General features: G+C 36.7%; 1 protein-coding gene across 2 annotated transcripts in view; it reads left to right on the top strand.

Moving 5' to 3' along the window:
• Positions 1-13,072, top strand: part of LOC128697761 (uncharacterized) — a 201,383-nt gene that overhangs the window by 80,673 nt on the left and 107,638 nt on the right. For both annotated transcript variants that reach the window (XM_070099669.1, XM_070099668.1), the window contains exons 20-23: positions 1,191-1,283; positions 5,415-5,534; positions 6,654-6,848; positions 9,131-9,307. In XM_070099669.1, the coding sequence (XP_069955770.1) occupies positions 1,191-1,283; positions 5,415-5,534; positions 6,654-6,848; positions 9,131-9,307 (585 nt within the window). The remainder of the gene's footprint in view (positions 1-1,190; positions 1,284-5,414; positions 5,535-6,653; positions 6,849-9,130; positions 9,308-13,072) is intronic.

Genomic DNA, 13,072 nt, shown 5'->3' with positions numbered 1-13,072 from the left:
AGGATGATTTAAATAGACTGATGCAATGGTCGGAGAAATGGCAGATGCAGTTTAATATAGACAAATGCAAAGTTCTAAATGTTGGGCAGGAAAATAACCATGCCACATATAAACTAAATAATGTAGATCTTAATATTATGGATTGTGAAAAGGATGTAGGAGTTCTGGTTAGCAGTAATCTAAAACCAAGACAACAGTGCATTAGTGTTCGCAATAAAGCTAACAGAATCCTTGGCTTCATATCTAGAAGTATAAATAATAGAAGTCCTCAGGTTGTTCTTCAACTCTATATAACCTCGGTTAGGCCTCATTTAGATTATGCTACACAGTTCTTGTCACTGTATTACAGAATGGATATAAATGCACTGGGAAACGTACAGAGGAGGATGACAAAGTTGATCCTATGTATCAGAAATCTTCCCTATGAGGATAGACTGAAGGCCCTGAATATGCACTCTATCGAAAGGTGTAGAATTAGGGGGGATATAATCGAGGTGTATAAATGGAAAACAGGAATAAGTAAATGAGATGTAAATAGCGTGCTGAAAATTTCCCGCCAAGACAGGACTCACAGCAATAGTCTCAAGTTGGAAAAATTCAGATTCAGGAAGGATATAGGAAACCATTGGTATGGTAATAGAGTTGTGGATGAGTGGAACAAACTCCCGAGTGCAGTTATAGAAGCTAAAGCTTTGTGTAGTTTTAAAAATAGGTTAGATAAATACATGAGTGGGTGTGGGTGGGTGTGAGTTGGACCTGACAAGCTTGTGCTACTAGGCCTGATGCAGTGCTCCTTCCTTAGTGGAAGTGATCTGACTAGGTGGATCACTGAGTTAATCCAGGGGGGGAGGACATGGACCTACTTCACATGGGTCAGTAGGCCTGCTGCAGTGTTCCTTCTTTGTTATGTTCTTAAGAGGCAACTAAAATGCCAGGAGCAAAGGGCTAGTAACCCCTTTTACTGTATACATTACTAAATTTAAAAGGAGAAACTTTCAATTTCCTCTTGGGCCACCCTGTCTCGGTGGGATATGGCCGGTTTGTTGAAAGAAGTTGCAATTTTGTTTAAAAAAATCCAATTATTATTGCATGCACTATTTTAGTTTTTCACTAAAACTTCAATAATACTGTATAGAAATCATTGCAGCTAGTACCTTGTCATTCTTCTCATCCCGAGTGTTTATTTTCAGTCAAGTCAAGCTGAAGCCATCATGAATCTGGACTACAAACACCAGCCTGGACTTACAGAAGCTAACACCAATATTACAGTGCGCAGTACTAAGGTATAAATTTATCCTAATTAGTTACCCCTTTGACTGTCGGAAGCCCCTTTCTGAAACTGTCATTCTATGTCGCAAAATTTTTTGAAAAAAAAAAAAAAAATTTTTTTCTTATGAAATGATAGTGAATCTTTTCCCGATGGTAATGACACCAAAAGTACAAAATTTGGTCAAAAACTCACGGAATTATGCTCCCGCGAAGTTAGCGGTCTTGGCGACATAGACGCATCGGCGATTTTGCTGTTTGTGGCCATTTCTGTTGTTCCAGTTGACCAAACTCATACCTATTTCTTTAGAACATTTTTTCTATCAATTGAGTACAAGAAACTGCCCATTTACCAATTTGAACTACCCAATAAAGTGATCAGAAATTGACAATTTGGCCAATTTCACGCATATTAAAAAGATGCCAATTTCAAAATAGGGTCCAGAATAAACAATGTAGACTTTCTTGGCACTAAAATAAAATATCCTCTGTTCATTAGTCACATCTCTAGGCCCCTCTTATATTACTATTGCTTTCTGTTTTGATTTTTTATTCATACAAAAAATACAAAATTTACTGTTATGCAGACTACTGCATTATTGTAAAAATGGTATAAATAATATCAGTGCACTAGTAAAAGAATATTAGATTCCCCAGTTGATGTGTATTGGACATGTAGTGTGATTTGCTTACTCTTGAACATTGGTAAAAATTGAACATTTCTGCTACTTTGACCTCAATTACAAGGTCGTTTTCTTCATGAAACTAATTAAAATCATCTCTATTTCTGCAATATGTTTTCCATTTTATCACGTGAGACCCTGAAAACGAGAATACAACGATAAATACTATACAAAAATACACCTCAAAGTCGGCGTTTTAATCCAAAAAAACGGTCGTTTTTTTTTCTCATTATGCACTGCGTGCTGCAGGATTTTTTTTTTATGTGGTGCACACTGACCACACAGACCCATTCTCTCACATGTGGGCCTACCAGCTTTCTCCTGCTTGATTTGAAGCCACTAGAATTATTGAGTATATATACGTCTGAAACATTGGCTCGTAAGACGTATATATACGACCAAAACAGTCACAGGGTTAAACCACAAATTAATCTCCAACAATCAGTCAGTACAAGTTATATACATCAAGAAGTGTATTTCTCTCATTGTATACAAGCAGGCCTTGCTGTACTGTGCTTCACTGTACTGCAGGGCCTGCTGTATACACTGGCCCTGCTATTTTCAATTATACCCATTCTTCATTTATTCAGACTTCCTACATTAAATATATTCACCACTCACTATAAGCTAAGGATGAAAATATTTTAAGGTAAGTAATGTGTGTACTGTATGTTCATTTTTAGGCCTAGTTACATTGCTCACTTAATATATGATATTGTAAACATGTTGTCAAGCTATGATTCACTTTACAGCAATTTTTGCTTTACAGCAGTAGCCTGGAACCTAACCTGCTGTATAAGTGGGGCTCTCCTGTATATGCTGAAAGTTTACTTTAATCCCTATTTTAGGGATTGAAGTATTCTTGTCTGGTAGAGTAGAGTTACGTGCAGTTCCATTGCCCCAAGCATAGTGATAAGATTTAATCCTTTCAGGGTTTCGGATGTACTAGTACGACTTATGCACCAGTGTCCATGACATACTAGTACGCATAAATTCTAGCGCCTTCAAATCTAGTGAGAGAAAGCTGGTAGGCCTACATACGAAAGAATGGGTCTATGTGGTCAGTGTGAGCAGTATAAAAAAGTGGAAGATAGGTATTAATAAAGGGGATATTAATAAGGTCTTGAGGATGTCTCTCCAAGAGAGAACCCACAGTAATGGATTTAAATTAGATAAGTTTAGATTTAGAAAGGACATAGGAAAGTATTGGTTTGGAAATAGGGTAGTAGATGAGTGGAACAGTCTACCTAGTTGGGTTATTGAGGCTGGGACTTTGGGTAGTTTCAAATTTAGGTTGGATAAGTACATGAGTGGGAGGGGTTGGATTTGAGTGGGACTTTCACATCAGAGCTTATTTCTTGGGTGGCATTGAAAATTGGGATGGGCAAATGTTTTGTTAGTGGGATGAATTGTAAAGGACCTGCCTAGTATGGGCCAACAGGCCTCCTGCAGTGTTCTTCCTTTCTTATGTTCTTATGTAATGAGAAAAAAAAAACTTTGACCGTGTTTTTGGAATAAAACATAGACTTTGCACTATATTTTCGTATGGCATTTATTGTTTTATTCTAGTTTTCCTGGTCTCATTGTATAGAATTGAAGGCATATTACAGAAATTGAGATTATTTGACTGGTTTTACAATGAAAAGTACCTTGAAATTGAGCTCAAAGTAGCAGAAATGTTCGATTTTTACCAAAGTTCAAAAGTAAACAAATCATGCTAAGCGTCCAATACACGTCAACTGGTGAGTCTAATATTCTTTCACAAGTGCACTGATATTATTTATACCATTTCTGCACTAATGCAGTAGTCTGCATAACAGTAAATCTTATTTTTTTTGTGAGAATAAAAATTCAAAGTGGAAAGCAAAAAAAAATGTAAGAGGGGCCTGGGGACGTGACTAATGAACAGATAAAATGTTATTTTAGTGCCAGGAATGTCTTTCTTGTTTATTCTGGACCCTATTTGGAAATTGGCATCTTTTGAAATTTGTGTGAAATTGGCAAAATTGCTAAATTCTGACCACTGTATTGGATAGTTGAAATCGGTAAATTGGTGGTTTCTTGTACTCATTTGATAGAAAAAATGGAGTTCTAGCGAACTAGTTATGATTTTTGTCGACTAGTACATTGGAATTGGCCGACAATAGGGCTCAAAGTGGGCAAAATCGCCGATGCATAAACATTGTCAAGACCGCTAACTTCGCGAGAGCATAATTCCGTAAGTTTTCCATCAAATTTCATACTTTTGGTGTCATTATGATCGGGAAAAGATTCTCTATCTTTTCATAAGAAATTTTTTTTTTTTTTTTTTTTTTTTTTTTTTTTTTTTTTTTTTTTTTTTTTTTTTTTTTTGAAATTTGGGGGACCCTGAGAACAAGTCTCTGAGAGGGCCTGTGGACCCTGAAAAGGTTAAACCCCAATCAGCAAAAACAATTTAATTAGAGCTAAAGGTAATACGGTTTACTGCATGAGTGGAATCACAGTTACCATATTTTACGGCATCAAAGACTCAGTTTTTTTTTTTTTCCCTAAATAATTCTCGAAAATTTACCCAATGTCTTGGAAGCTGAGGTACCATTTATCTTTTTTTTTTTTTCCAAAATTTAGCCAGTCAGAACTGGGTGGGAGGGAAGGGGGGTCATCCTCAACACTGGAGGGTCTTGTTTGCTGTAAAGTACTGTAAGTCTCCAGGGTCAATTATAATAATCTTAGCAGTTATTTAATACATGAGCTACTGCTATACATGTGTAAATGTTATAAGTAGAAGGTAAGACTTGTTATAGAAGTAAAATAGGGACATAACATTATGGGGGGTAGATAAGAATTACCCAAAACTAACTAGTAGACTCACTAGTACACCAAAAATATGCACTTTATTTCTTTAGTGTTGAATGTGTGTTACTGAGATATAGAACAAAAAGGCACAATACCGTGACTGGAGCAGCACACAAATAACCTGCACATAGAAGCTTATGACGATGTTTCAGTCCGACTTGGTCTAAGTCAGACCAAAATGTTGTCGTAAGCTTCTCTCTCCTTTGTGCGTGTTATTTGTATATTACTGAGATGTATTACACATGTGGTCAGTGTATGGTACATGCATTATAAAGATGTGGTATAAACATGAATCAAAGTTAAAACAGCCTTAATTGGCACTACAGTAAACATTCCTCATTATCAAGAGAGAGGTTCTGGAATGTGTGGTACCACTTTCTTTTATAAAATTATCCAATTTTAATCTGCCGTTGCTTAAAATATTATGCTTAATAGGACAGGATTCAAGAATGTTAAGTTGAATAAGAGTTAATATAAATTATGTTTTCTGGGTTTCTCCCCCTTATAGAAAATCTACGACTTTTATTGAAAAGGCAAAATACTAATGTATACTTAATGTTTACTTCAAGTGGCACCAGCACACATATGCTTATATTTTCGAATGATTAATAAGTCCTGTATGTGCCTCAGCTGGGATCAAGTTTAATGGCAAGGATAACTGATGAGGGAGAGACAAGAGACATGCAAGTGACAGTCACCTTTGTCAGCCCACAGTTGGATATGAACTATGCTGGTCACCTCATATACAAGGTCAGTATCATTTTTATATTTATCAAAAGCTTTTTATTATCAACACAACAAGACTGAACATGTCTGTCAGTTGCTTCAAGAAATCAAAATAAGTGATTTAATTGTATAAAATATGTTAAGTGAAATCAGACAGTAAAAACTAAAAAATTTTTTAATCTTGAATTATTACATTATTATTGTAATCAAAAAGAAGCACTAAACCTACTAGGGTCATACAGTGCTGCAATTCAGTTATTACTTATAGATTTGAACTCTACATACCAGCTCCCCCATTAATAATAAGGTTTGAATGTGAGGTTTTGCACATTGTGATTTTGTAAACCTTACATAATGTGTAGTGATTTCGTCAGCCATACATAATGTGTAGTGACTTCGTCAGCCTTACATAATGTGTAGTGACTTCGTCAGCCTTACATAATGTGTAGTGACTTCGTCAACCTCACATAATGTGCAGTGACTTTGTAAATCTCACATAATGTGTAGTGACTTTGCTAACCTCACATAATGTGTAGTGACTTTGTAAGCATCACATAATGTGCAATGAATTTGTTAATCTTACATAATGTGTAGTGACTTTGTAAACCTCACATAATGTGTAGCATTGCAACCAGTCTAACTAATATGTAAATTAAGCATTAATTATTTTGACAGATCATTAGTACCATCACAAAAGCAGACTTATTTTAGATATTAAGTACATTTTTTATTTTATTTTATTTTATTTTATTTTATTTTATTTTATTTTATTTTATTTTATTCTATTTTAATTTATTTTAAATTAATTGATTTACTAAAGTATTATGCAGAACAATATATAACAAACAGTTTCTTCTGCTAGTATACTGTACAAACTTTACTCAAGCAAATGATAAAGTAACAGAAAATTGAACTTGTAGTTCTGTTAGAGTTCAGATTAATTAACTTTGATACATTTATCAACCTTAGAACTATTACAATATATATTTGGGTGTATATATGAAGTCAGTAAATGAAAAGTAATGATATATAATTTGTATAAACCCCTCAATTGGAAATTTTTTTATAAATTAGAATAGAAGTTGTAGAAGAAAATATATATAGGTTGACAAGAAAATGTGAATTACAGAAGTAATTCTTCAGGTATCAAATAATGCCTTGCAAGCCGAGGCCGAGGTCAACCTTGGATCCCTGATGACGTCCAAGCTGTCTCTCAGCTACCTGCTTCAGGACAACCCACTGCACATACTCCTTGGCCTACATATTCAATATAATGACTTTGTAATTCAGGGTGGTTACAATGTTGACCTGAGTAAGCCTGATAAAGCTTTGGTTCTAGTGAGTATATGCATGGTATTTTTATATTAAAATAAAGAATCAGTGTATATATTGACGCTCATAAGAAGGAAGATATTTAAGGCATAACCACTGAACGATACTAAGGATTTACTGTAAATTAGATTTATATCTTTCTGTAACATGGTTAGTGGTATTGTTTACCTAGTAGACAAAGTTTACTTATATCCATATTGTGTGAATATACAATATAGGTTTGGTCAATGGAACCCTTTTAGTAAATTTTAGTTTAACATCTGAAGAATGAGGTTAGTAATTTAAATCACTTCATTGTGACTAGACAGTGTTAGATAAGGAGTGAGTGGAGGCAAATGGTTTTTATGACTTGACATGCTTTTAGAGTGAGAGCAAAGTATCATTTATGAATGGATTCAAGGAAACCAGTTAGCTGGGTTTGAGTCCTGGTGGTGGGAAGTACTGTGTCTGCCCTCTGAAAAGGGGTAGAGATATATTGGAGTTTTTGAACTGTAGTATCAGCATGCCTCTGGCAAGACAGTGATGGAGTGAATGATTATGAATATGTTTCTTCTTTTTTTGGATCACCCTGCCTTAGAAAATGGCCAGTGTGTTAAAAAAAGAAAAAGGATTCTGGTGTAGTATATGTATTCCAGACCCCTGCAGGGTTATGCTAGGTAAGATTCATGAGGAAACTGGACAGTTACCCATCCATACATATGTTAAGGTTATGGACAGTGAATACTAGTACTTATACATGACAATAAGTGGAATAAGACTAGGTTCTGTCTGCTGTTTGGACGAGATGTGAATCCCAATGAGTTACTTTATTGTGCTGAACGACTTCTCTATCACTTGTATTTTGGAAAGTTCGAACAGATGTAGAGAATGTGCTGGAAATTCTAAGTAAATGATGACTGGAGGCCCGAATCATAGGTCCAGAACCACCAGCCCAGCACCTACGACTTCACCTATCCTTACCTAACTTATCCTATTCTACCATAATGTAACCCACCCTCCAATTGGTCTCATCATACTGAGTGACAAGTCTGTGGATCCTCACCATTTCCTGATGATGTTGCAGAGGAATTAACTGCATTGATTTGTGCTGTAGTATCACTGGTTTGTATTTTTTTTTTTTTTTTTTTTTTCAAACAAGTCGGCCGTCTCCCACCGAGGCAGGGTGACCCAAAAAAGAAAGAAAATCCCCAAAAAGAAAATACTTTCATCATCATTCAACACTTTCACCACACTCACACATTATCACTGTTTTTGCAGAGGTGCTCAGAATACAACAGTTTAGAAGCATATACGTATAAAGATACACAACATATCCCTCCAAACTGCCAATATCCCAAACCCCCCCCCCCCCCCCTTTAAAGTGCAGGCATTGTACTTCCCATTTCCAGGACTCAAGTCCGACTATATGAAAATAACCGGTTTCCCTGAATCCCTTCACTAAATATTACCCTGCTCATACTCCAACAGATCGTCAGGTCCCAAGTACCATTCTTCTCCATTCACTCCTATCTAACACGCTCACGCACACTTGCTGGAAGTCTAAGCCCCTCGCCCACTAAACCTCCTTTACCCCCTCTCTCCAACCCTTTCAAGGACGACCCCTACCCCACCTTCCTTCCCCTATAGATTGTATATTTTTAATTAATTCTTATTATATTTATTCCTGTTTTTTTATGATTTGCAAATGGCAGGAACAGTATCATCTCTAGTTCTTAGATATCAGTGTATGTTTGAGTAATAATTTATGCAAAGTAATTATATAAAACTTATATATATATATATATAATCACCCATCACTCTGTAAGATGTTCAGCCACAACAAACATACATATATACATGCACATGTATATATATTATTTTTTCAACATGCTGGTCATCTATCACCAAAGCAGAGTGACCCGAAAAAGAAAAACTTTCACCATCATTCACACTATCACTGTAATGACAGTGATCTGTGTGTGTGTGTGCATGTGCGTGCATGCATGTGTGCATGCATGTGTGTGCATGCGTGTGTGTGCATGCGTGTTTGTGCATGCGTGAGTGAGTGCGTGAGTTCATGCGTGAGTACGTGCATGTGTGCGTGCGTGCATGTGTGTGCGCGTGCATGTGTGTGTGCGTGTGTGTGCGTGTGTGTGTGCGTGTGTGTGTGCGTGTGTGTGTGTGTGTGTGTGTGTGTGTGTGTGCATGTGTGCGTGTGTGTGTGCATGTGTGCGCGTGTGTGCATGTGTGTGTGTGTGTGTATCCAGTTAGTGCAAGCAACATCAAATTTCCCTCACTTTTTTGGATAGATCACCGCTGCCGTTGGACCAGCCTTTGCAGTATTGCATTTCAATGCAGATTACGACCATATGAGACCCTTCAACACATCTCTGGAAGCACACTGTGGCTATGGCAACTTAAAGGCTGGGTTCTCCACTCTCACTTCATCTGATGACAGCTGGCAGCACTTCACTGGGAAAACTGAAGTTAGTATAAGAAAAATTCATTTTGCATGTCAACATTGTTTTTTCTATTAGCAGAGATTGATTAATACTTACTGGTTTGTTTGATTCAGTAATATATACAGCCTCTCCTCAATTAATGACGGAGTTCCATTCCTAAGACCATGTCAGTCAATGAATTCATCGCTAAGTGAGGAGCATACCATAATGGTAGTGGGTTTGTGTCAACCATCACTGATATTGTTTTAATGTCACATTTGCACTATTTATAACATTTCTGGTATATTTTTAAATATATATACAGTAGTGTTCTGTATATTGAAATAAAAAGAATAAGAACATAAGAAAGAAGGAACACTGCAGCAGGCCTACTGACCCATGCAAAGCAGGTCCATGTCCCCCAACCCCGGATTAGCCCAATGACCCACCTAATCAGGTCACTTCCACTTAAGGAAGGAGCACCGCATCAGACCTAGTAGCACAAGCTAGTCAGGGCCAACTCACACCCACCCACACCCACTCATATATTTATCTACCGTATTTTTAAAGCTACACAATGTTTTAGCTTCAATAACTGTGCTTGGGAGTTTGTTCCACTCATCCACAACTCTATTACCAAACCAGTGCTTTCCTATATCCTTCCTGAATCTGAATTTTTCCAACTTTAAACCATTGCTGCGAGTCCTTTCGTGGCAGGAAATGTTCAGCATGCTGTTTACATCCCCTTTATTTATTCTTGTTTTCCATTTATACACCTCGATCATAGCCCCCCTAATTCTACGCCTTTCGAGAGAGTGCAAATTCAGGGCCCTCAATCTGTCTTCGTAGGGAAGATTCCTGATACATGGGATCATCTTTGTCGTCGTCCTCTGTACATTTTCCAGTGCATTTATATCCAATCTGTAATACGGTGACAAGAACTGCGCAGCATAATCCAAATGAGGCCTAACCAAGGATATATAGAGTTGAAGAACAATCTGAGGACTTCTATTATTTATACTTCTAGATATGAAGCCAAGGATTCTGTTAGCTTTATTGCGAACACTAATGCACTGTTGCCTTGGTTTTAGATTGCTGCTTACCAGAACTCCTAAATCCTTTTTGCAATCAGTGGTATTAAGATCTACATTATTTAGTTTATATGTGGCATGGTTATTTTCCTGTCCAACATTTAGAACTTTGCATTTGTCTATATTAAACTGCATCTGCCATTTCTCTGACCATTGCATCAGCCTATTCAAATCATCCTAAAGTGCTCTAGGGTCCTCATTAGTGTGAATTGAATTGCCTATTTTGGTGTCATCAGCAAATTTGCTTATGTCGCTATTTATTCCCTCATCTATGTCATTTATGTAAATTGTGAACAACATAGGGCCCAACACTGACCCCAGCAGAACACCGCTTGTGACGTGCCCCCATTCTGATTTTTCCCCATTTATGCAAACTCTCTGCTGCCTATTTGTCAGCCATGCCTCTACCCAGGAAAAAATTTCTCCTATTCTGTGTGCCTTAAGTTTCCTCAATAGCCTCTGATGTGGAACTCTATTGAAAGCCTTACTGAGGTCCATATACACAATATCATATTCATTACCATTGTAAAGCCGTGTTGAGATTCATTAATCAATTTATGCCTATCAAGATGGCTACAAATTGCTTCAGCATTATTGATTCCATAAATTTTCCCACTATGGAGGTAAGGCTTATTGGTTTATAGTTCGAAGCTAAAGACCTGTCACCTGCCTTGTAAATAGGTATTACATTTGCCATTTTCCACTTATCAGGCACTTTGCTAGTTTGTAGTGATATGTTGAAAAGATTAGCCAAAGGTTTGCTAAGTTCTTCTTTACATTCCTTTAACACCCTTGCAAACAGTTCATCAGCGCCTGGGGATTTGTTAGGTTTTAATTTCTCCATTTGTCTGAGGACCATGTCACTAGTTACCACAATTGTGCATAATTTATTATCGTCCCGTTCTATATATATAATCTATTATTTCAGGAATTTCGCTAGTATTTTCCTGGGTAACAACCGAGAGGAAGTAGGTATTGAGAATTTCACACATATCCTTATCACTGTCAGTGATCTGACCTAGCTTACTCATAAGTGGGCCTATCTTGTCTTTAATCTTACTTCTCTATACCTGAAAGAACCCTTTTGGGTTAGTCTTTGAATCCCTTGCGACCTTAGCCTCATCAGCTCTAATATGCATTATTTAGGTATGCATACTGGTCAGAGAGCCCATCATAAGTCTGAGGTGTCGGTAAATGAGTACTTTGCTAAGTGAGGAGAAGCTGTATTACCTCATCATTTAAGATCTGGAGCCTTACAGAAAATGCACCAAAAAAAAAAAAAGCAACCTTAGGTGAGGAACCTTAGGACAGTGTTTCAGTCTGTTATAGACCACCTTCAGGTTACATCTGTTTTGAGTTGACAGTGGCCCAGGATGGACCAGAACATCATCATGAGGTTCCTTTTCTAAGTGCGAGTTTTTTGGTGAATTCTTTGAGCCATGGTATTGTGACTTACGTATTATTCTCTACAAAAAATTTTGAACTCTATTTCCATGATTCACTCACAGATATACACTGGCTGTTATTCATTGTTTGGTATTCCTCCTGTTTATTATCATTATTACTGCATCATATGTTAAGCAGTGTGTTAAGAAAATAACATTATAATCACAGTTTTAATGTAATTAAAATGTAGGATAAAAAATATTATTTACAAATACATATATTAATAAAATAAAACATTTGATCCATTCATTGATTCAGATCTCAGTACTCTGTTATACATAAATTTTCATACACTAAAAAACAGGACTGAAAGGTCAGTACTGTGTACATGTGCTTACATACTTAAATATCTTGAAGCATCACAGTAATGTGAAAATACATGACAGTATGACCACAATTAAAACACAGCACTCACATAAATGAGTATTGCTCAGCCACTGACATAGGACTGGCACCACAGAGTAGGTCATCCTTTCATTATAATAATGGTATACAGTACAGGTAAAAAAGAGCATTTTTTTTTTTACCATCAAATGTGTCTAAAACAGCTGATAACATGTTTACACAATCATATATTAAGTGATCAGTATAGCTAAGCATAAAAAAAGTAAAATAAATGCAGAGTGCATTCAATATTTATCTTAAAATATGGCACTGTTTGCCCTTCCCTTACATAACTGCCGTACCAAAATGGTGGAAAAGCAGTAAAAGCACCATAATGAACAGTGGCTCAGTTGAATGCAAGCAAAAACATGGAACACCAAAAAGAGAGTGCTGTATATCTAGGGCCCTCTTGTACTAACAATTAGATATGTAAGGCACATGTACAACGTTAGGCATCTTTATTTCTGAAATGGGGTAACATGGAGCTAAATACTTCTCAAGGCTGAGGGACTGAGCACCTCAAAACTACTTCAAGGCTGTGAGACTGATCACATCATTATTTGTCCACTGCTTCTGCTGTCTTATATTTAGACATCACCTGTCTGTACAGTATGAACATGAGCCTAACTTTATTGTACTACATTGGCATTCACCCACCAAGTAGGGTGACCCAAAATAGTGAACATTCACCATCATCTAGTCATTATCTGTATTGGCAGAAGAGACTAAAGAACTGATTGATCAAGACCAAAGGACTGAACAACTTCTATCAATGCTAAGGGATTGAACACCTTAAAATTACCTCACTAATTCTTCCACTGTCACTAGAATAAAAGTTGTCCTTGTATTAAATTGACAAAGCCAGCACAGCAGGTGAAACATCTCGTCA

This window comes from Cherax quadricarinatus, chromosome 68 (genome assembly GCF_038502225.1).
Source record: "Cherax quadricarinatus isolate ZL_2023a chromosome 68, ASM3850222v1, whole genome shotgun sequence".
NCBI lineage: Eukaryota > Metazoa > Arthropoda > Malacostraca > Decapoda > Parastacidae > Cherax > Cherax quadricarinatus.
This window is presented reverse-complemented; position numbering and strand designations above follow the sequence as displayed.